Source organism: Hippocampus guttulatus, chromosome 11 (assembly GCF_054856545.1).
Source record: "Hippocampus guttulatus isolate MCC_2025c chromosome 11, RoL_Hgut_1.0, whole genome shotgun sequence".
Classification (NCBI taxonomy): Eukaryota; Metazoa; Chordata; class Actinopteri; order Syngnathiformes; family Syngnathidae; genus Hippocampus; species Hippocampus guttulatus.
The window spans coordinates 5,718,472-5,741,538 of NC_141271.1; the positions used below are offsets into that span (position 1 = coordinate 5,718,472).

General features: G+C 41.6%; 1 protein-coding gene across 3 annotated transcripts in view; it reads left to right on the plus strand.

Annotated features, from left to right (window-relative positions):
• The window catches only part of kalrna (kalirin RhoGEF kinase a), a 146,875-nt gene that overhangs the window by 46,229 nt on the left and 77,579 nt on the right, over positions 1–23,067 (plus strand). For all 3 annotated transcript variants that reach the window (XM_086122905.1, XM_086122906.1, XM_086122907.1), the window contains exons 5-16: positions 62–235; positions 1,523–1,606; positions 1,796–1,927; positions 2,339–2,461; positions 4,936–5,058; positions 5,142–5,333; positions 7,481–7,612; positions 13,495–13,593; positions 14,107–14,238; positions 16,787–16,909; positions 20,572–20,763; positions 22,084–22,253. In XM_086122905.1, coding sequence (XP_085979031.1) covers positions 62–235; positions 1,523–1,606; positions 1,796–1,927; positions 2,339–2,461; positions 4,936–5,058; positions 5,142–5,333; positions 7,481–7,612; positions 13,495–13,593; positions 14,107–14,238; positions 16,787–16,909; positions 20,572–20,763; positions 22,084–22,253 — 1,676 coding nt within the window. The remainder of the gene's footprint in view (positions 1–61; positions 236–1,522; positions 1,607–1,795; positions 1,928–2,338; positions 2,462–4,935; positions 5,059–5,141; positions 5,334–7,480; positions 7,613–13,494; positions 13,594–14,106; positions 14,239–16,786; positions 16,910–20,571; positions 20,764–22,083; positions 22,254–23,067) is intronic.

The following is a 23,067-nucleotide window of genomic DNA, read 5'->3' on the forward strand; positions in this document are numbered from 1 at the left end:
AAAACAACCCTCGGCTCAAGAGAATCTGCTGCTGAAGGCTCTCCATATTGTTTCCCACCAGACCAGCATGGTGTCAGTGGAAGGTCTGGCAAAGTTGGTGGATCCCTCGCAGCTGACGGACGACTTTGAAGGCTCCCTGGATTACAACCACGAGGAGTGGATGGACCTGAGAGTCTCGCTGGAGGAGTTCATGTTCAATGCGGTTCATCTCCTGTCTCGACTGGAGGACTTGCAGGTGGGACGATGGATTGATGCTGGACTGATGAACAGATGGGTGACCTCTTGATAAATGGATGGACAGATGTAACTGGATGGATATATGGCAATGAATGGATGTATGATGTATGATATGATGAACTGCTCGGCGATCCGATTGACGATCGCTTAAATGAAAGGACAAATGAATAGATAGGTAACCTGATTACTAGTTGGCTTAATGGAAGAATAATTTAATATACGGATGGAGTGGTTGGATGGAGAACTGTTTTTTGTTTTGTTTTTTGATGAATGAATGACCTCATGGCTGGATGAGGCACAGGTGAATGGATGGCTGAGTGAATGACCAAGTTTGAGGAATCGATGACGGTTCAATAAATGGCTAGAAGGCTGGTTGAATGCCTACAACCTACGGAACGGATTACCCTCATCACCTAATAGAAGCATTAAGGAGAAAGGCATCGATAGATGCCTTGTCGAATGGTTGTCTTAACTACTGCATATGGAGGGTTGCTAGGTAGATAGATGGATGGATGACTGCTTGGTTAGATGCATTCATGAAAGAATGGCCTATTTAGATGAATTCAAAACATAACTAATGGATGGGCGGCCAAGTGGTCCAGCGGTTAGCGCTTCGACCTCACAGTGCAGAGGTGCAGGGTTCGATTCCAGCTACGGCCTTGCTGTGTGGAGTTTGCATGTTCTCCCCGTGCCTGCGTGGGTTTTCTCCGGGTACTCCGGTTTCCTCCCACATTCCAAAAACATGCATGGCAGGCTGATTGAACACTCCAAATTGCCCTTAGGTGTGAGTGTGAGCGTGGATGGTTGTTCGTCTCTGTGTGCCCTGCGATTGGCTGGCAACCGGTTCAGGGTTTCCCCCGCCTACTGCCCGAAAACGGCTGGGATAGGCTCCCACACCCCCCGCAACCCTTGTGACGATAAAGCGGATAGGAAAATGGATGGATGAATGGATGGAACTAATGGATGAGTGGATGGTTGACTTGGGCGGATAAATGGATGGATGTACAGTACTAGATGAATAAATGTTAGGTTCTTTGTGGAATGGATGTCGTGGATAGATTGATGAGTGAATGGATGTTTGGAAGGTTGGATTAAATGGTCATTGGTGACTGATTGATTGCCTTTGAAAGTGAATGCTCTTTGACTGTTCAAGGGATGGATAACCATTTCAATGAATGGATCGATTGGGTGTGGCTTCAGATAGTGACTTGATGATGTCACTAGTTGGATGGATGCTTTTGGATGATGTGATGAAGGAAAGACTGAAATTTGCTTTATGTCAAAGGAGGTCTTGTCCAAGAAAGAATTTCCTTCCGATGTTGAAGGATCTCGTCGGCTAATAGAAGAACACACACAACTGAAGAAGAAGGTGCGCACTACCAACCTGCTATTTACTTGTTTGTGAAGAAAATTACTCATGGAAGGTGTTATGCAGCTGAATTCAACTGTTCCTCTGCATGCTTCACTTTGGTTTTGTCTGGTCCGTATGTCAATGTCGTGATATTTTTTTTTTTGTTGAGATTATTGGTGCTCGTCTTTTCCATCAACTCTACTGAAGGTACTGAAGGCTCCTGTGGAAGATTTGGACCTGGAAGGCCAGCGCTTGCTGCAGTGTATTCGATGTAGTGACGGTTACTCGGGGAGAAGCTGCATCTCCGGCTCTGCTGACTTCCAGAGCCTCGTGCCCAAGGTAACGTGATCCACCACTTCTGAACCCAACATGGGCAAAATATTGCTGCGAATCTCGACTATAACCCCCCATTGGTAATTTTAGATGGACAAAGATTTTATTCATGTCGGAAATTAAATAACATACACTACAGCGACATGGTAGCTGCAAAACTGGCACGTCAGATGATTCACCGATACCTTTTATAGAGCAATTCCAATTGTTTGTCAACAACAGACGCAAGGATATTTCCAGGTGGCACAACGTGAGTGACTACATTTGACCGGACCTGAAAGGAAGTGTGACTACCAAAGTGTGTTTGGGTGTGACTAGCACCCCTCTGCCCCACCTCCTAAGTTGTATTTGTCTTGCTATAGTATGATATTGTATATTTTGTTCATGTGTGTCCGTGCGCACGTGTTTATGTGTCAGGTTTCCAGTCTGCTGGACAAACTCCACTCAACCAGGCAACAGCTCCATCAGATGTGGCATGTACGGAAGCTAAAGCTGGACCAGTGTTTCCAGCTACGACTCTTTGAGCAGGATGCAGAGAAAGTAAGGAAAGATACACTTTATGACAAAGCGTGAACAGTAAATATTTGCGACCAGGAGACCTCGTGTCACATGACCTGACGTGAAGATGTGTGAAAAGTAGGTGGAAAAATCAACCATTTGCAGCAGCCAATTGCTCAGCTGCAGTAGTGACGATAGATTCCATTCATCATTAACATCCCAGCCGAGGGTCATGCGTACCTGTTAAAAATCAAAGCGACAGCTTAGAGAAGATTTATAGGTGTATTTTACTAAACATGGTCATTTTCTTGCCTCTCCTTCACATTTGTTTGGGAGAATATGAAGTGTTGATGTCTCATGTTCACTTGGATACGCACAAAACCGGCAAACGGGAGTCTGGAGACATGGGTGTGTTCCTCCAGTAAATATTTACAAAGCATTGAGAATTAAATGCAACAGTTTACTCCACATCAGTGTGAGGGTGCATGAGGACCTCGGCCTCACAGAGATGCGCATTTTTAGGAGAACACTGCTCAAACGATGAGTCATTGCCACGATAACCACACATCTGTTTGAGAGTAAACAAACAACTGCAGTTTGTGAACAGCCAATGGTTTGTTCATTGGCGAGTAAGGAATAAACATTATATAATATATAGTAAATATAACTAAAGGCTCAATTCTCCTGTTCCATTTAGTCCTCTCTCTCATTTGATTTTATTTTAGGGCCAGCTCTCGCCTCTCTCCATATCTCGTCTGGGATGCGTACTTCGACAAAATGGGTGTCGGCCGTGCTCCATGTTGGGGCGGAGCTTCTCGCAGTTATCGTGGTCGTCGACAAATGGCAAAAATTCCAACTGCGCTCGTATTCTCCTGTCAATCAAATGCCACAGCCAAAACACTGCATTAGTGTCAACGTTCCAGCGCAACCCAAAATGTGTGGAAAGTGTAAACTAAATGAGAAAGTTGCCGAGCTTTTTGTCAACAGACTGTCAGTAAAGGCACTAACAATGACAAGCATCAATACTTTCCACCACATGCCACAAAACACACAAAAAAAAGATGACACAAAGGGATGGAAAGTTTTAATGCAGAAGAAAATTAGCAGAACTGTTGTACCAGGCTGCCAAATCAAGATGCTTATTTCATCACTTCTAAGTATAAGGGTAAGAAGTAAACATGAAAACGGGTAGCGGGCGTGGTAGAGCCGATGCCAGCTGTCTTCGGGAAGTAGGCGGGATATACCCTGAACTGGTCGCCACCTGATCGCAGAACTGTCAAACATGTTTTTTAAATAACATTCCAAATTAATTATAATTTGGTCAAATTCCAAGTGTACTACTTTCAAGTATATTTAGTTCCACGGCAGAAATTCTATTCCAGAGGTCAAACATTCAGCATTATACAACTGTAAACAGGAAAGATGTAATGTTCAGTAAAATTTAGATTTTAATTAATGTAAGTGCAAGTAACTGTTGAAGTGTTACATACCGTATTAAAAAAAAAATGTGGAGAACCCCTTATCTTTGATGATCTCCCTTCTGTGTCTGTGTTTTGTTCCTTTGGTTATGAATGTACAAGCCAGTGGTGGTACAATCAGACTGCAGAGGCAAGAGGAACTAATACAAGAAAAATAATTAAATTTTCCCAATTAAGATCCTTGATCACAGGTGTCAAACCCAAGGCCCAGGGGCCAGATCCAGCCCGCCAGGTCATTTTATGTGGCCCGCGAAAGCAAATCATGTGTGTCAACTTGCTAAAATCTGTACCGAAATGTCAAATTGTCATGTGTAATAAATAACGTTGAGATGTTGCAATAATTTTGTTACCCATTTTACACTCACTTGAACAATAATTAAACAAACTATTTTAATTGACTTGACTGATTTCAAAACTAGTAATCTATTATTGTGTTGTGTACAAGTAGTAGTTGTGTGGTTTCACTGTCGTAACGGCCCTCTGAGGGAAGACGTAACCCCAAATTGGCCCGCGACTAAAATGAGTTTGACACCCCTGACCTAGATAGTGGTGGTTTACCACTTCATTTTTCAGGACAAATATTGAAGATATCTGCACTCCCCTCCACTACAAAATTTATTTTTGGGCCTAAAACTGTATTTTAAGTTGGAAAAACTCTTTCAAAATATAAAAAATACTGACATTTATGGCAACAAATAATCACAATGTAGTAAGCAAGTACTTTATATATCTCTAGCTTTCAATTTGGGGTTCAATAAAAGGGACAACCATTCTCGAAAACGTAAAACATTAAGTTCAATGGCCCAGCTCAAAAATGTTACCGAAGTTTGTTGCTTTGAAAATTTGGGGTTCACCCAACAGTCGTTTAAAAAAAAATTTTTTTTACAGTATAATCTAGAAATAATTTGTATCAGCAGCTTTTAGAAAAGAAAACGGATGAATCAACTTTACTCATAATTGTAGTCGCCACATCTGACCTTATGGAGAAGGGAAGTGATGCTCAACTAGCTGTTAGTTAATCAAGGGTTCTGTGTGCAGATGTTTGACTGGATCAGCCACAACAAGGCGTTGTTCCTGCAGAGCCATACTGAGATCGGCCGAGCCTACGAACATGCCGCTGAGCTGCAGACGCAACACAACCACTTTGCCATGAACTCTATGGTAAACAACACACCGACGCACTCCCTCACACAATGATACTACACAGCATCGACGCTAGATTGATACATTTTTCTCCCTTCTAGAATGCTTACGTCAACATCAACAGGATCATGTCAGTAGCGAGTCGCCTAGCGGAGGCAGGACACTACGCCTCCACACAGATTAAACAGATATCGAGTCAGCTGGACCTGGATTGGAAAAGCTTTGCCGCTGCTCTTGATGAACGCTCAACCATCCTTGCAATGTCCGCAGTTTTCCACCAAAAAGCAGAACAGGTGAGCAGAACAAAAATGTCCTAGAATTTGTACAGTGGTATTTTCTGGTTTCGTTACTCAATTTATAAACACAAAGAAAAACAAAGCCGAACTGGCTCGTGACACATTTATTGAGAATGTTTCAATTCACATATGACTATGCTGTCTCCCCATAATGCAAATTGGCTAACGGGGCCAGAAATTAACACTGGCCTGTTGTCCCGAGGCCCACAAACTGGCCTGGCTGTGCCATTACAAATCACCAAAAGTGGCAGAAATTTTGCATTTTTGTCTTTTTGACTTTTATTGCTGTATCAACCCGACTAAAACAGGATATTGTGATGACACAAGGAAAAACGAGGACTTGCTGGGTTAGCCTGCTCAACTTGTTAGCTTCAACAAAGGGCGATGACAGAAAAAAAGGAAGCTTCATTTGGAGATTATTATGTTTAGTAATGCCCAGACAATAACTGTGTGCTGACTCGAACTTGACTCATCAATGTTGTCAGACAACACTTAGCAACACCATGACACTTAACGACGCTGCTTCATTACTGTCATAACACTTATTGGAATACAGCGTATAGCCGGTTATGTTGAAGTGTTAATAATGGTGAGTGACATTTTTTATCATTTGTTTCTATGATGCCTGTCCCTCAAAATCTGTCTTCACATGAAAATGGTCCACGACCCGAAAAATGTGGGGGAGCATTGCCTTTATAGATGATAAAAAGTACCTATGTGTACAGTATTGCGCATTGTTGGAAAGTCTGTAATGGATTTATTCTTTGATCGCATTAATATAAATGTGATCCCTTGCAATGCCTTTATTTAAGTGAGGTTAGTCCACAATAATAGTCTTGAATTACTGGCTACCAACTCCAGACAAGTAATATTTACTTAAAGGTTTTAATAATTCAGTGTAACGACGCTAAATGCGAAATAATCACGGCAACTTAACATATTATGTTATGAATATATGGAGCCTGACAGGGTTACCAAAACTTGGCTCATCGTAGACCAATGTACCCGCCACTCAAAAGGCTTTAATGTCGGTCCCTGGCCAATCACTGCACACCGCAGAGCACGAGTTTGACACTTTATTGCCATTACTAAATTTAATAAAGTAATATATTTTACTGTTCGTCACGCTAATAGCATAACGGCCTAAGTCTATTGTTTGGGTTATCTACATTTTTGCCACATCTGCATTAGATTATGGAGACTGATTTCCTGCAAAAATCCGACTTGTGCAAATAAATTCAGTGAGGCAGTTATGTTATTAGCATGACGTATTGGAAGTTTTCAATAAAGGGAAAAGTATTACCAAGATAAGTGCAATCTTTGGATAAAGCTCTTTGGCTATCCACATTGTCTCTTAAGTCCCTCAAAAATCACCAGACACACCTGTATCCACTCAAATGTAAATAATATCCTTGTAATATCTGTAGAATAATCCAGATAAATGCAGGCTCTGGATAAAGTGCGGTTGTCTACATAGTCAGTTAAATAAATTCAAAATGAACTTCTTTTTCTGCTCAGATGGTAAATACTGTACCAAAAAATGCTAATACTGTAGTACGCTATTAATGTGAGTCCTGCATTTGTAGCATATACTGCACAGTGGATCGTGTACGATCACGAGGTTACCCACAGGTAGGTACCTGCTCCTGATTATTTGTATACGCTCGTGTCTATCTACTGTTCAATGACCGTCCGTCATAGTACTCGTAAATAGAAAGCTAACACTGGTGCTCTGAAATGTCTTTGAAATGATCTACATCATGAGGCATGTTGGATGTAACTTCAAGGACATGCTGCATACCCCATAATTTCCTTTTTCCTAAAATGTGACAATATTTCTCCAGGGAGTTCATACAGTGGAAGTGCTACGTTACTTTGGAAATCTTGATGGACTGCTGCCTAGCAGGGTTGACAAGGAGACTATCTTTCATTCCTGCTGGGTCTTTGTATTAGCCAGAAGTAGGTGTGTGGGTGTGTGGGTGTGTGGGTGGGAGCGGCTTTAAGTCAGAGGCAGCCTTGAAGGGAACTTAATAGATGTAAACAAAATGCTCTTAGCAGGTGAGAAGTAAAGAAAGAAAATTGATGTAATGAAGAGTTTTCAGTGAGTTATCTAACAACTCGTTTGCTCCAATTTGTCTCTGCAGTTCTTGTCAGAGGTGGAGGCATGGTGCAAGGTCTGCAGTGAGGGCGGGCTCCCAACTGAGATGCAAGAGCTGGAGCTGGCCATTCACCGCCACCAGAGCCTCTACGAGCAGGTCACGCAGGCCTACACTGAGGTAAAAAGCACCCGAAGAAAAAGCCGCAGACTGCAGCAACAATCTCTGCGGTGTCCTAAAACATTTAACATTTCTGTCAGATTGTCAGAATAGCATTATAATTTTTTTGACATTTGAAGCCAGTTAAAGTCAATTGGAATCTCGTGCCGTCAAAGAACAACAAACCTTATTAGATGATAACTTAATATTTCTAACTGCAAAATCATGATGTTCTGATTTAACCTCAGCTACTGGACCTTTCACAACTTGCTTACATTTCATTATGGGGTGAAAATGTTGTGATTTAAAGAGCACTGAAAAGAAACGGGTTATTCTTGAACAGGGGTTAGCAACCTTTTACACTCGGAGCCTTTCACAGCCAAAGACAACAGTGGGAGCCCCAAACACTTTCTTACATATGAAATGATGATGATGTTCGCCCTATATACACACATAGAGTAATCCAGATAAATGAAGGCACCGGATAAAGTGCGGTTGTGCACAAAGTCAGTTAAATAAGTTCAAAATTAACTCCTCTGTCTGCTCAGATGGTAAATAATGTGCCAAAAGGCTAACGGTACGCTATTAGCGGGAGTCTTGCATACGTAGCATATACTGTACAGTGGATAGTGTAAGATCATGAGGTTACCTTCTGACACCTGGAACGATGATGCTACTGAACCCGCAGATGATCCTGATTTTGCATCACCAGTAGATAAAATGAGGAAACGGTGTGAAAGTGTTTTGAGTTCCTAAGGTCGAAAAGCGCCAAAGTGAAAAAAGTGAAAATCAAGTGAAAGCCCATTTACCCAAGCCCAAAGCATTTATCATTCCAAAAACACTGGTGGAGGTTTACTTGGACAGGGAACCGTTTCGTAGGTTGAGCAGGAAATTAAGCCGAGGATTTTTCTTGCATTGACTCGACCAAATATATACTGTATTGACATTGCAGTCTACCGACAGCTTTTGCCGACCTCTTTTTGTGTGCTTTTCTTTTGTTCCATAGGAACATGAAAGAAGTGTATTTTTCAGGGAGTTGACTTTGGTCATTCCTTGCCAGGCCATCTGTGAGCTGCTTCATGACAAATCTCCCCATCTGTTTGTGAGACAGGACAACCAAGCTCGGCTTTTGAAGGGTTATTCGGACAGAAGATGTATTTTCTCTCCCGCGATGACAATGTTGGGGGAGTCATGTCTGACTCCCCTTTAGAGTGACAGCCGACGTCGCTTGGCAGATTTAATCTTCATTCCTGCCCAAGCCATCAACAATGTCTTTTTAAGCAATCTAAATATACATGGTGCTGTCTCAAGAACGTTTGTCACGTCATCTTTGTTGCTCCTCAATGGGGATAGTTTCTGAGCAGATGGTAGTTTGATCTCTTCAACCATTTGTCTTGCCCCATTGAGGATTATCTCAAAGGCTGCTACAAACGGGATTGGATAAAAGGCACATCCCATAGTGATTCCTAAATGTAGCTCCTGTCATGCTGTGGTAAAGTCTTAGAGGACAAAGCACATCTGCTGGTAATTGAAGAAGGATGCATCCAAGTTCTTGATGTATGATTAGAGGAAGAAATGGTGTAGTTTATCAACTGGTGTGGGATTGAACCATATGTGTTGTCGAGGGTAGGCCAGACAACATGCAGGTCAGTCTTCTCCCGCTTAGCTTTTTGGTCCAAGATCATTGGACACATTTGCACGTATAATTTTTTTTTTTTTTTGTCACTCAAATTGTAATCATTCAGACTGAAGATCTATTCTTCTGTCTATTGTGACATGATTTCTTCCAATTGGGTTTTTTTCATGTTCCACTACATTTAATTGGAACAGCTGTTTCCCAGATGTGTAACGTGCACAGATCTATGTTAGCATCTATGTGACTGATCAAGATGGAGGTCAGTCATCTATTTAGCATAGCAGTTGTTGTTTTTAAACTTCCAGGACGCAGCCCGGCTACTCTGATTGAATGTTGTATGTGACTTCTGATCAGCTTGGCAAAAGGAATGTGCCACCACTGAACCTGAATGAAATTTCATTCAGATAGGCTTGCTTATTCCAATTTAGGTGTTTATATGCAGTACAGTATTTACATTCTGTTTTAGCATCCGGGTGTATTCGAATTGGAATACAAGGCCCCATGCAAACCCGGCTTTTGTCCCAGATTATTGTCAAGTCCACAAAACTCATTCCATCTGAGGTGGGAAAAGCAGTTGTGGTCTTCAGTCCCAAGGAAGTGAATTCTAAAGACATTAGCAATTCAAAAACATCACTCTGCTGATTGGAGAAGGAAAAATCTTCTATATGGCTACAATGACAACCAACACAAAGCAATGACCTGAAAGTTGACTTCTTCTTCCAGCTTCTTGTTAGGTCAGAGTCCAATGTGTGCCAGGCCTCAGCTCCATTTAACTTTGGTCATTTGATCTTGTTTCTTCCAGCTGACTTGTTGGTCTCTGCTTGTGGCTTTGTTCTGTGGGAGAAAGGGTCTTGATGCTCACATGGCGGTGCAGCCTGTGCCAAGGGGCTCATTCTCTCTTTTCCATTTGTACCTTCATTCAGCTCAGCGGTTTTCAAACTTATTTGGGTCCCTTTTCTCTCACCTGCTGAAGTGGTGCAACGTTACTGTTTGCCTTTCTGGCTACACTTTGCTTCCCTCTTGGTGTATACTTAAAGAGCCGAAACACTGCCTTTTTCAGCCTACTCTGTCAATTTTTTCCATACAATCACTCTTGCCTCCCTCAATGGTTGTTCACTTCACATTAGTGTGCAGTGGGAAATGATGATATTCAATGTAGTTGCATACCTACCAGGTTGCCTGAACAAAAATGTGTTGTTATCTAGAAATATTTTCAAGCACTACTTGTACAACAACATGCTGTAATTTCTTTTTAAAAACATTACAGCAGGACTGGGGTGGCTTGGTGGTCCAGTGGTTAGCGCGTCGACCTCACAATGGAGCGGTCAAGCCCGGCTCCGACCTTCCTGTGTGGGGTTTGCATATTCTCCCCATACCTGCGTGGGTTTTCTCCGGGTACTACGGTTTCCTCCCACATTCTAAAAACATGCATGGCAGGCTGATCGAGCACTCAAAATTGTCCCTAGGTGTGAGTGTGAGCGTGGACAATAGGGGTATCCCCTGCCTACTGCCCAAAGACGGCTGGGATAGGCTCCAGCACCCTTCTCGACCCTTGTGAGGATAAAGCGGATCGGAAAATGGATGGGTGGACAGCAGGACTGCGCGCGAAAATGATTTACTTTATTCATGTTGAACATTAATCCTTCAAAGAATAAATCACTCTGAATTATTTACATTGCACCTTTCAACAATGCACATTGTACACACATACTTGCATGCACACATATTAAATAAATGCAGGACACCAACCATTTTAGTGCTAATGGTCATTTTCATGAGATAATTTCAAGGACCAAAATAAAAAGAAATTCTTAAAAATATCACACACCATAACTGAAATTCAATGAGCCATAGCCATTTGTATTCCAATTTTACTGTTAATAACTATTATGACAGTCACGACACAGTGCAGCATATCAGTGTTTGCTCTCCATCCATTTTCCAAACCACTTTTCCTCACTTGGGTCGTAAGCATCTAATAAAGTTGTTATTAGTTCTAGTCTGCGCATTTTGCGAGATCATAACCTGGCAATGAAACTTTACTTTGTGCTGCTCTTAGTGTTGTAGTTTTCCAAATTGGTCTTGTTCTCATCTCGGAATCTAAGTGATTTTTAGTCTGTCTTGTGTCGGTTGGATTTCTGATGAGGACCGGTCCAGACCAAGACACTGCCACTGTGATCAATGAGAAAAGTAGGAACCAGGTGCTGCACTGCTTTTGGTGTCACCTGGAGTGCCACGCCCCCTGCACACAGATGAAGACGACTGGAGATGCAGCACTCCAGAAAAAGTTTGGTTTCAAAACCAAAATCAGGTCATTTTCCGAGCAAAAAATTTAAGCATTGTTCCTGACTTTTTCCTCTAAAATGCAGATGCAGTCTTCGTCTTGTCTCCATCTCGATAATCTCTCATCTCGATAATGTCTTGGTCTTGTTTGGTGTGGTCTTGACTACAACACTAGCTGCGGTTAGCCTCGAGTACAGTTGCACTGAAGCGCGGGGAATCTGAGCATGTAGCCCGGTTTCCGTTATTAATAAAACTCAACAGTCCTGAACTTAGCGATTTCCCGCTAGTTGTATTTCCAGATGACCCATTTTGTGTGTTATGAATTTGGCGTCTGAAGTAAGAGGCTCGGCAGCAGAGTTTGAGTGGTTAGCATATACCGTAGCCTAACCATAGCGCATATCAGTAGCCCCGCTTTTGTTTATCTTGCCTCTGCCACCTCCAACACCCTTCCTTACCTGACAACAATCCACGCAGGTCGTGCGGGTCACGCTTTCCTCCGGGATGTTGAAAGTACGCTAGAAATTCATCACAATTTGTAAATTTCTACTGTAATCCTGTCACGTTACGTATTTGACAGCAGGGGGCAGGCGTTCTTGCTTGCCGCCTGCACACCTGCCACCCATTAGTTGACGATTGCACCTGCTATATCTAGGCACTCCGACAGTCAACTCACTGCCGGAGTATTCCATGCCGTGCCATTTGCTATCGTCTATGCCTTCTCGGTTAAAACTCTGACTTACTTGACTATATTGCGTGCCTTAATATTCCTCTCGTGTTTGATTGGTATTTTACTTAAGAGCTTTCTCCTTGCCGTTTTTGTTTCGCAAGCGTTTTTTGTTATTTTCCTGGTCCTCTCTTTTGACCAGCGTTTTCTGTTGCTTCGTTATTATTTCCTGGCCCTCTTTTGACCAGCGTTTTCTGTTGTCCGTTTAGACGGGGATTTTGTGTTATATTAAATCTCATTTTTTTGTGACAAAATACTTTTCTGTGTCTGCTATTTCGGGGATCCACTTATCTCTAGTAGTTGCGCACGAAGCGATTATTCTGTCGCTTCGGGCCCAACGTGACAAATCCAATGTCGATTAAGTCCACATGATTATAATATCCAGCAGTGAAGTTTTGCAAAACTACAGTTGAGGGAAAATGCAAGGATCGTTCGTCATCCCACATCGGTGTCAAAATGCTCCAGCGGCTGCCCAAAAGCCATTCCCCCCAAAGCCAGGCCACGACCATCGGGCCGGGTGACCATAGAGGCAGTCTTGGCTGCGGCTCCCATTCAAGTGAACGGAACCCAACTAGCAGTGGGTTCATTCGTGAACATCTTTACCCCAAGCTTCACATTTATAATCATAGATGTTTTTTAGAGTCGAGGACACTTCAGCTGGTTGTAAACGTACAACAGATAATTATTTTTGGCTGCCAAATCTGCCACATCGTGAAATTTGGGCACCTGCCCACCCAAATTGGGTGCTCTACAGAGCCCTGACTTAGCATGGTGGAGGTGGGGAGGGGATCAAAATAGCGTGGTGGCCTACAAAGCTTATAAAGCACGGGAGGAAACACTTGAGTTGTAGAAGCCCGCATGTGATGCAACTGAATTGTTCAGTGGAGCTTGACTGTGTCGCTTGGTCTGTGACTGCATGGCTTAACTGTGCGAACAATTACATTTTCTTTCAATAGATGGCAGTAGGTGGAATTTACCCATTGCGATTCGTCGAACAGAATAATAACTTTGCGCTCCCCTAAACAGGCCTCCGTTTCACGCTGAGTACATATATTTTGGCGTAAATTGAGACAAGATAATCATTGTCTCGTTATCAATACTTTTTGTGACATTTTTGTGTAGCAGTGTACCAGGAGATATTTGTAACATAAACTATGTGGCTTTGCTATTTAAATGTTGGGCAACATTGGCTTAGAACAACTTCTTTCTGTTCATCTCTCATCTTGTCCTTACTTTGCCTTTTTCCTTGCATGTGTCTAGGTTAGTCAGGATGGAAAAGCTCTCCTGGATGTCCTGCAAAGACCTCTCAGTCCGGGCAACTCAGAGTCTCTGACGGCTACCGCCAACTACTCGAAAGCGGTTGGGAACTTCTTGTAACACATCACTCGGTAGAGGGCAGACCTCAGCCAAGGCCAAACATTACTAATCTGGATCAGCACCATATTGTATAGCTTCATAGAATGCCCCCAAAGTCACGGAATGTTGTCAGGAAATGTCATCAATTTTTCCTTTCGGAGTTTTTGTTGAAGAATTTTTGAAAATATTCGTATTGGAGTGAGTGAAAATATTGGCAATTTTGGGTCGTCTATAGTCTACATGAGCTATACATATAAATATTTTGTCATAAGCAGACATACATGTAATTTCCTTTACATTCTTTATCCGGCATTCATTTGCACCCAATTCTCACTCCTGGCCTACGTCTGAGTTTTGCTACTACGATGAATCCATTCTTCATTGAGAAATGTAAAAAAAAAAAACACCAAAACAACCTTAAGAAACCAAATACAATTTAGAAAAAAAAAAGTAACATTTATTTATTTATTTATTTGTAAAAAAGCAATATATGCTATGTATGTTTATTATCTGTAGGTTCATTGTATTCTGGATGTGGTCCATGAAGTACTCCACCATCAGCGCCGTCTTGAGAACATTTGGCAGCACCGAAAGGTCCGACTGCACCAGAGACTGCAGCTGTGTGTGTTTCAGCAGGACGTCCAACAGGTACACTGCATACACACGCACACACGCACGCACACACACGCACACGTGTATGCACACACATACTTATGCACTTAAGAAGTGAAAACAATACAAAACAAAGAGGGGAGAATATATCTTGAAGCTGCAGTGGAGTGTGTCATCCTGTGGTGACATGTGTTTCCCATTAACTCTCGTCAGCCATCAGTTTCCAAACCCGTAAAACTTCTCAGATCCAAATGGAGCTTTGCTCCAAAGGCGCTGCTGCTGACGCTTCGGCAGATAAATGAAGCATGGAAACATGTCTGAAGATCCGGAGATGACATTTCAAAACCACAGTAAAAAAGAGGCCATTATCAAAGGATGCCCAATTATATGGGCAAAAGTACTGCGATTAATTCCGAAATAAAGTGGATTAATCAACCAAAGTTTCCATTCACTTCCCCCATGAACACAAATATTTCCACCGTCTCCAAATTCTAAAAGTTTCAACAGGCTGTCAAGTGCATACCAAAGCAACAGGTGGAGTTACAGCCAACGCTGCGACAACCATATATATCTATAGAAACAAACCAGAAACATGAATGCATTTCTGAACAAGGCACTTCGAAAAACAATGCTGAATCTTGGAAAAGGCTTTTGCTGCTAATGAGAGTGACTCCTGTGTATCACACAATAAACAAAAGCTACAATAATACATTTGTTATTCATAAATAAAAAAAGAGCCCACACTATGTCATCATACAGCAAAAAGGGGGGTTTCCTGCCAAGGGGCAAAAACAAATCAGTTCTAATTGATCCGACACAGTTTTTATGTTAGTAAAACACCTAGAAATGGGGTCTGTTTTTAAAATAATCTAGATTTTAGCAAGACATGGTGCACAATCGGGTTCCAAGTTTCTGGGAACAGTTCGGGGTAACAATGAGTCAAACAGTTTTGAGTGGAGTTCTTCAGGGAAATGTCTGCGGTCCATTTATTTTCTGTCGAAATGATACTCACTTTGTCCTTGTTGCCACAACATCAAGTCAAAATAGGTCTTGCACCGGGCCAGTGACCTACCAAATGGGGGAAAAAAATCCATCAGATGCAATCTAAAATGGTGCACAAAGACTAAGATGTTAGGCTGCAAAGAGGGCTCACACTCTAGATTTTTTTTTACTGTTGCACTTTCTTGTAGGTGGAATTCGTATGTCACATACGTTTTTCGGTGACATTCTAACATCTATTCAAAGTAACAATTCAACACAAATTTGGAGTGAAGTTCCTCAGGAAAAAGTTTTAGGCCCATTCATTTTTCAAGGGAATATGCAAAGAGGGAAACAACTCTACCAACTCCACCTTCAAACTTCCAAAGTTTTTACATGGATGAATTTCAATACTTCAAAATGTACTTCAAAATGTTATGGAACTCAAAAAGAGACTAGAAATTTTCCTTTTCATGTATTGACATTCATCCAGAGCTACAAGTTGATATTTCTGGCCAAAAATGCATTTTTGTTGATGTTTATCTTTGTGTGAAGTTTAGAACGTTCAATGTTGATGCTGAAGTGGCACACTGCACTGATTTGAAAAAATCCTTCGTGGGGATGCACAATCCTCCTTAGCAGAGGTAATACATGTACATAACCGGATGTTTTGACTGTTTTTCACACACAATGCTCAAATTCTTGAAAACAAAAACAAAAACAAAAAATAAGGTTTACAAACCATCTTGAGTCATCTAGTCTATGTGAATGAAGCGGGTGAGAATTCCCATCTATATATGAAGGCTGGAGTCCCGTAGAGGAGGGGGACATGAGCGAAACATTGAACAAAGAAGAGATCACATCGGTGGGGGCAGTAAATTCAGCGGGATAACACAGTTCCACCAAAAACAGCCGTCACATATCGGCTACTATGAGGCCCCCGAGACACCGGTTGAGCGAGTGGTGCCTGGCGTAGAGGCACACACGTGGAAAGCGCAGCACGCTTCCAACGGCAAATAAATCACGGCAGACCGGCAGATGATATTTCCACCCGAGAGGGGAAGAAAGTAAAGGTGGAGCTGCAGCATATGAGGTGTGTAGTTTGATTTGGCACATACGACCTTCAAAAAACCTTGTGCTCCTCCAAAACAAATCATTTCAATAAGAGCTGTTGACACTTCATTTGTGTTGACACTCATTGCTCATATTCATCTTTTCCTTGTTGTGCATCGGGTTACCAAGTGTGATGCACTGCGGTGAACTTTAACCTTGCTTTTCAAAGTTGCACTGGTACCTTCACTTAGAAGTGCCCGGATCTAACGTTTTTTTTTTGAGTTACGAGCTGTCACTTGGTCATTTTATTTGCTTTGTGTTGCCAGAAAACATTTGAGTTATGGGCATATATATATATATATATATATATATATAGATTATTGTTGTTTGGACCCCAATAAATCACATTTATTGATACACATTGATTGAACTATGAAACCACTATAGCAGCAATCTGATGCTTGATTTTGTGTGGTGGCCACTCAGGCAGAAGGGGTTTGCTTAGTTTGACTGAAATTTTCTCTGAACCACAAGTTCCTTTTCTCCATGTTAGGTGATGGACTGGATCGAAAACCATGGCGAGGCTTTTCTCAGTAAGCACACCGGAGTCGGAAAATCTCTTCATCGAGCTCGAGCCCTGCAGAAACGGCACGACGACTTTGAAGATGTCGCTCAGGTTGGACATTCTTCTCTCTCATTTGATCTTGACGATGATAAAAATATAATAATCATTTTGAAATGCCTGCAAGCATTTGTTTCATTTGTCTACGGCCATGCATCTCTTGTTTAACAAAGTATTTATTATGGTACTGCAACACACAAAGCTTTTTCTAATACTCTGATGATTGGAAGGTTATCAAAAGATTACCTGAAGAATAGCTCTCAGTAAAATGGAGTGCACTAATAATAAATGTATTTTTCAATTAAAAATGGGCTTCATAATATTTTTAACCCTTCCAGGAACACTGGATTAACAGGGGACAGCTTATCATGTTGCAGGGTGCATGAAAGAGTTAAAGGCGGATTTTTTTCTGGGTGGACCCATCATGAAGTGACTGGTCAGTGAATTAGCCATTGAGAATCATGCGTGTTAATCCTATAAAGAATGTGCAGTGATGTAAACCACAGTTTACATTGTTTACGCGCATGAGCCCTTGAATATTGTGACATTTGACAGCAATAAAACATCATGAAAAAATGTCATTCTCATGGTCAAAATCTTGAAACTATGAAACAATACATGTCGTAAATGTCTGTATTTATTTTTTTCTTTTATGGGAGGGTTGTAACAGTATACACAGGGAAGTTTAAACAGGCCAGAGAAATGTCTGTGTCCCAATTCTATTGGCACAGGCCACTGCAGAAACATGGAACTGCTGGTCTTGCAAGGGTTGTGGGGGAATAAACAGTGAAAGTGTAAAACAGTATAAGAATGATCCTACATATATACATACATATATACTTCATACATAAATCATACGTAAGGAACAAAAGTCAAATAGAGGTTGACCTCTATTTGACTTTTGTGAATGCCTTGACGCCATTTGCAACCTGCAAAAGCAAGTACCTCCAATGTAGTAAATAAATATAAACGTTCCCATTACTCTAATACATTGATTAAGAATTGATCATATGTTTATTAATGTCAGACTATTTATGAATACATTCAGAACATATGTATAGATTTCATAATTTGATAGACAATTATAATGCGGATGGATGTTCATGGCCTTGTCAAATTTGATCCGGAACATATGTTTCTGTGCAGAGGCGGATTAGACCTGATGTTGGTATTTTCGCAGACTAATGCAGGCTGGGAAATATGCGAAAGGGAGGCCTGCGCCGTTATGGGAGTGATCACTGTCGACTTCAATCATGGCCAATCTAGGTGGCTTCTTCCATTGACTTTAACTTTAAATACAGTGCGGTCGGTACTCATGCACTGGTGTCTCAAAACGGCGAAAGCACATCAGCGCTGTGAAGTGGGCACTTGGAGGCCATGCCAAACACGGATTGTTCAGAGCCCCCCTTAAGATAAGATAAGATAAGATATCCTTTATTAGTCCCACAAATTTACCCCCCAAATATAAAAATAATACAATGATTCAAAGGTTTTGATGCCAGCCGTTCTTATATTTATCAATGAAATCATCTGACAAACGCTGCATGTGTCAATGGAACTCAAAATCTGTCTGTGCCCTGATCAAATTCATCTAAAACAGTGAACACAGATCAGCTATGTCAGTATCTAGATGCAATCTGAGCAAACGTAGGCTTTGACTGACTTTGTGCCACTTGTTACTCCGCCGTTGACAGGACACACATTCGCTGCACTGGAAAAAAAAAAACAGTGTGTTGAATTTTGATAAAATGGTGAAGTGGGCCGTTACTTGTACAGCGCTTTTCTACCTCGGGCGCTCAAAGCACTTCACTCTTCCAAATGGTCGCACTGGCCGTGGATCAAATCACCAACCTCTGGGTTGGGAACTGACTGCTCTACAACTGAGCCATGCCAACCACTTGATTATGGTAAGTGGTTGCACAAAATCCAGATACATTTTGTTAACTAGTTGTCTATTTTAAAACGTATCTGTATCCGGATGATTTCATTTCACTTGACAAAATAAAATTAAGAAAATGTAATACTCCACTTTTTTAATGTGTGATGGCGAAATTCGTCTTGGCAAAGACCAGTCTGCCAAATTAGCAAACGAGTAGCCAGTCTTGCACTTCTATGAAGTTCAAGATGCGCCAGCATTTGTGCCATGGCACAGGTGCGCTCTCGACGAAATGAGGGTGAACATGAACCACTTGGTGTGCTGTGCATTACCATTAATTGGGACAAAGAAAACAAACAAGTTGTCTCATGAGCACCAATGTGACCAGTTGCTGCTAAATATCATCCATTTTACAACATGCTACTGTCAATAGAACTGCTGATAACACCATGTTTGTTTTCGATTCGGGTCATGGTAGTGACAGTTTAGCTTTAATGTAAGACTTTCTTTCTGTTGTCAGGACGACCATTTTCACTGTGCACAGAAATCACTTTGCCCAGCTTTTTGTATTCACTTGACGTGGATGATTATCCATTTTCAATAATCCTTGAACACCACCCCCCCCCCCCCCAAAAAAGCAAAGCAGTCATGCAGCACAAAGTATTAATCTCCTGTAAATTATAATCTTTATCTTCCGACTAATCCTCCCTCTACTTGCGGGAATATCCAGACGTCTCATCCCAGTTGAAGATGCCGAGACGTGATGTGTGTTTAAAGACGAAGAAGAGGAAGTATGGCAGCTGTAATGGCTCATACTTGGCAAAACAGAACCCCGTTGTCGTTCATTCTGAATCATGAGACAACATAATCTGACATACATTATTACGGTGCATGTCCGCGCGCGTGTGTGTGGAATGTGTGCTTGTGTGGGTGTGTGCATCCGTGCACAAAAATGATAAGCCCTCAGCAGTGTTTCATGGTAAATCTCATTAAACCACATCCAAGGTGATGAAAGGGTGACTTTTTTTTTTGTTCTTATTTTAAGCTCCCTGCCTTTGTAATACATTTTGGGTTAGGTTTTGTTCTTTATTTTCTTACATAAAAAAGATTTATTAGTTTGATCAAAATTTTTTTCATCCCTGTCAGCAGTGTTGAGGAGTAAAGCTCATGAAGCCTCATTAAAGATTCTGAAACCTTTTCTGAAAAGAAACTGAAACTTTTATTTTGGGCACACTCATTGATGAGGCTACAATTCAAATCGGAGGTTTTTTTCAACCATTTACGCCACCATTCATACACCAATCAATTGTGCCAATTAAATGCAAAACATTGAAAGTCTGTCACTTGAACGATGCTGTGTAATGCCAATCTCAGAGGTGTTGCCTGGACCGGAGTGAAGTTAGCTTCGTTTACATTACATTACAGCAAATGACTGATTGGTGACTTCTTTGTCAAAAAATGGAGAACAGGTTCTCCCCGTCAAAATCCATAAACAGGCAAATTTATAACACTGGTTGACTCTAGATAAATTGCAACATGATAAGATAAGAAAACCTTTGTTTGTCTCACAATGGAGAAATTACCAATTTACAGCAGCAAAAATTATAAAAGGTAGAAGAACAAAACGTATAAGTAAATATAAATGATAAAATCTAAATATATTCATGATATTCAGAATGGGTGAGTGGGGGTGATGGTAGACCAAGAGAAGTGTTGGGCACACTGCATTGGAAAAATACATCCTGTTTCTGCAAAAGATGAACGACATCTGGGCTACTGAATCATAACATATTGCAAAATAAACATCAGTCATAGTAATGGTTGTATGTTTCCCTTCCAGAACACATATACTAATGCAGACAAGCTACTGGAGGCAGCCGAGCAGCTGGCCCAGACGGGCGAGTGCGACCCAGAGGAGATTTACAAGGCGGCGCGCCACCTGGAAGTTCGAATACAAGACTTTGTGCGCCGTGTTGAGCACAGGAAGCTGCTGCTTGACATGTCCGTGTCCTTCCACACGCACACCAAAGAGGTGAAACACTGTCACATCACTATCATCAAAACCTTAACTCTGTAGGCAAGGAGTGTAATGAATTGGGAAATCTGTGCCGATTTAGCTGAACTGAATCGAATCGCTTAAGCTACAGTCGTACCGCATCAAATCAAGATTGTAATCCCGCGAAATTGAATTGAATCGAATGATCCCACTTGAAAATGTACCGTTCTTCAATTGTATCTCAATACATATCAAAGTGTCTTTTATTGGAGAGATGCCCACCCTTAGCTTTTTTTCTCATATGAGTGTAAAAATGAGTTAATTACTGTTGGTATCAAAAGTGACAAATGCGCCTCACGTATCAAATGTTAGCGCTTGTCCATGCATTTTGAATTATTTTAATTATATATTTTTGAAACATTAAATATCTTGCGAGAGTGAATGAAAAACAACACTGTACGTGTGGTAGACTTCAGGGGGCTCCATCCATCCATTTTCCGAACCGCTTAATCCTCACTAGGGTCGCGGGGGGTGCTGGAGCCTATCCCAGCCGTCATCGGGCAGTAGGCGGGGGACACCCTGAACCGGTTGCCAGCCGATCGCAGGGCACACGGAGACGAACAACCATGCGCGCTCACACTCATATCTAGGGACAATTTAGTGTGTTCAATCAGCCTGCCATGCATGTTTTTGGAGCGTGGGAGGAAACCGGAGCACCCGGAGAAAGCCCACGCAGGCCCGGGGAGAACATGCAAACTCCACACAGGGAGGCCGGAGCTGGAATTGTACCTCTGCACTGTGAAGTCGACGTGCTAACCACTGGACTACCGGGCCGCCTACTTCAGGGGCCTGATTATTTTCGTAAAAAATATGTCCAAAGTCCAAATTGATCTTAATAGTAAATGGTAGATGAAGATTCTTTTATATAATACTTTACACCTGTTGCCCAAAGCAATTTACCAAGCCGCTTACCGACTATTTTTGAAAACATATTGGAGTGTACCTGGGGTGTTTTTCCACTTTTGTTAAATTTTTGAATTCCGTCTTGTGTTCTGTTGTATCAGCTAGTTAGCGCTAAACTAAGCTAACTTCACTCCGGTCCAGCGTCCAAGTTCCAACTTTACAAACTCCCTTCTTACTAGCACGGGATCAGAGGCCAAAAGTGAAGTAATGACAAAGGTGTTGATACACTGCCTAGATCGGCTTTATTGGCTGATTGCTTAACAGTTTGATGTAATACTCATTAGCTGGCTAAACGGCTTGCTTTAGCCTGGGAGTGGCTGTTTAAATGATGCTGGATGTTGCATTTATGCTTTGTAATGTTGGTGTTCCTCACTGCTTTGTATCGTGGTCTAGCTGTGGTCTTGGATGGAAGAGCTCCAGAAGCAGCTACTGGATGACGTGAGCTGCGACTCTGTAGATTCTGTGCAGACACTCATTCAGCAGTTCCAGCAGCAGCAGACAGCCACTCTGGAAGCCACTCTCAATGTCATCAAGGAGGGGGAAGAGCTTATGCAGCAACTCAGGTAATGTAATAATACAGGATGGATATGTTAGCATACGGTGAATCCCCGTTTATTATCGGCGATACGTTCCAGCCCCATCTGGGATAGGTGAAAATCTGTGATATAGAGAAACCACATGATTTTGATGCATGCTGAATAAAAAAGACTTTTTAAAGTCTTCCACTGTCCAGAAATTGGAAACAAACAACAAAAAAAAGACTAGTTTGTACAGTTTCCCCAAATAAAATGAAAAGTGTGCTCCTTCAAGCGGCTTATTTTGAAGTTGACGTTGATAGAAAAAACAACATTTAACAAAGGAGAATTAAACAGTGTTTTTTTAAACACCGAACATTAGTCATCTACCCTAAAGGCTAACATAAAATCTGAAACCCCATAGACCGTCGAACATAATTTAGCATGGATGTTATTGTTATTGTAAACCTTCAAGCAATTGCTCTTTAACTCGCAGCAAAGCATACATTCGTGTTAAGCGCTTTGTTACAGCTGCAGCTGTTGTGAAAGCGCTATATAAAATCAGGATGTATTGTATTGTATTCAACAATACTAACAAGCATACAGTGAATTCTCTCTGCTCTGTGGTAATGACTTACAGTAGTTGAGTACATCGCCTTGTTTAGTTTATTGTGATGCATCTCTTCCAGTAGACTTAAGTGCTAACAAGCATGTTGCAGCACAACGTGGTATAGAACCAAAGGCGTGTGATTCTAAATTTGAATTTTCCTGGGCACTGTAAAACCTATTAAAAAAAAAAAAACAATTGCTCAAAAATTTGCGACATAGCGAGGGTGCAATCGATGATTTGCAAGACAGTAAT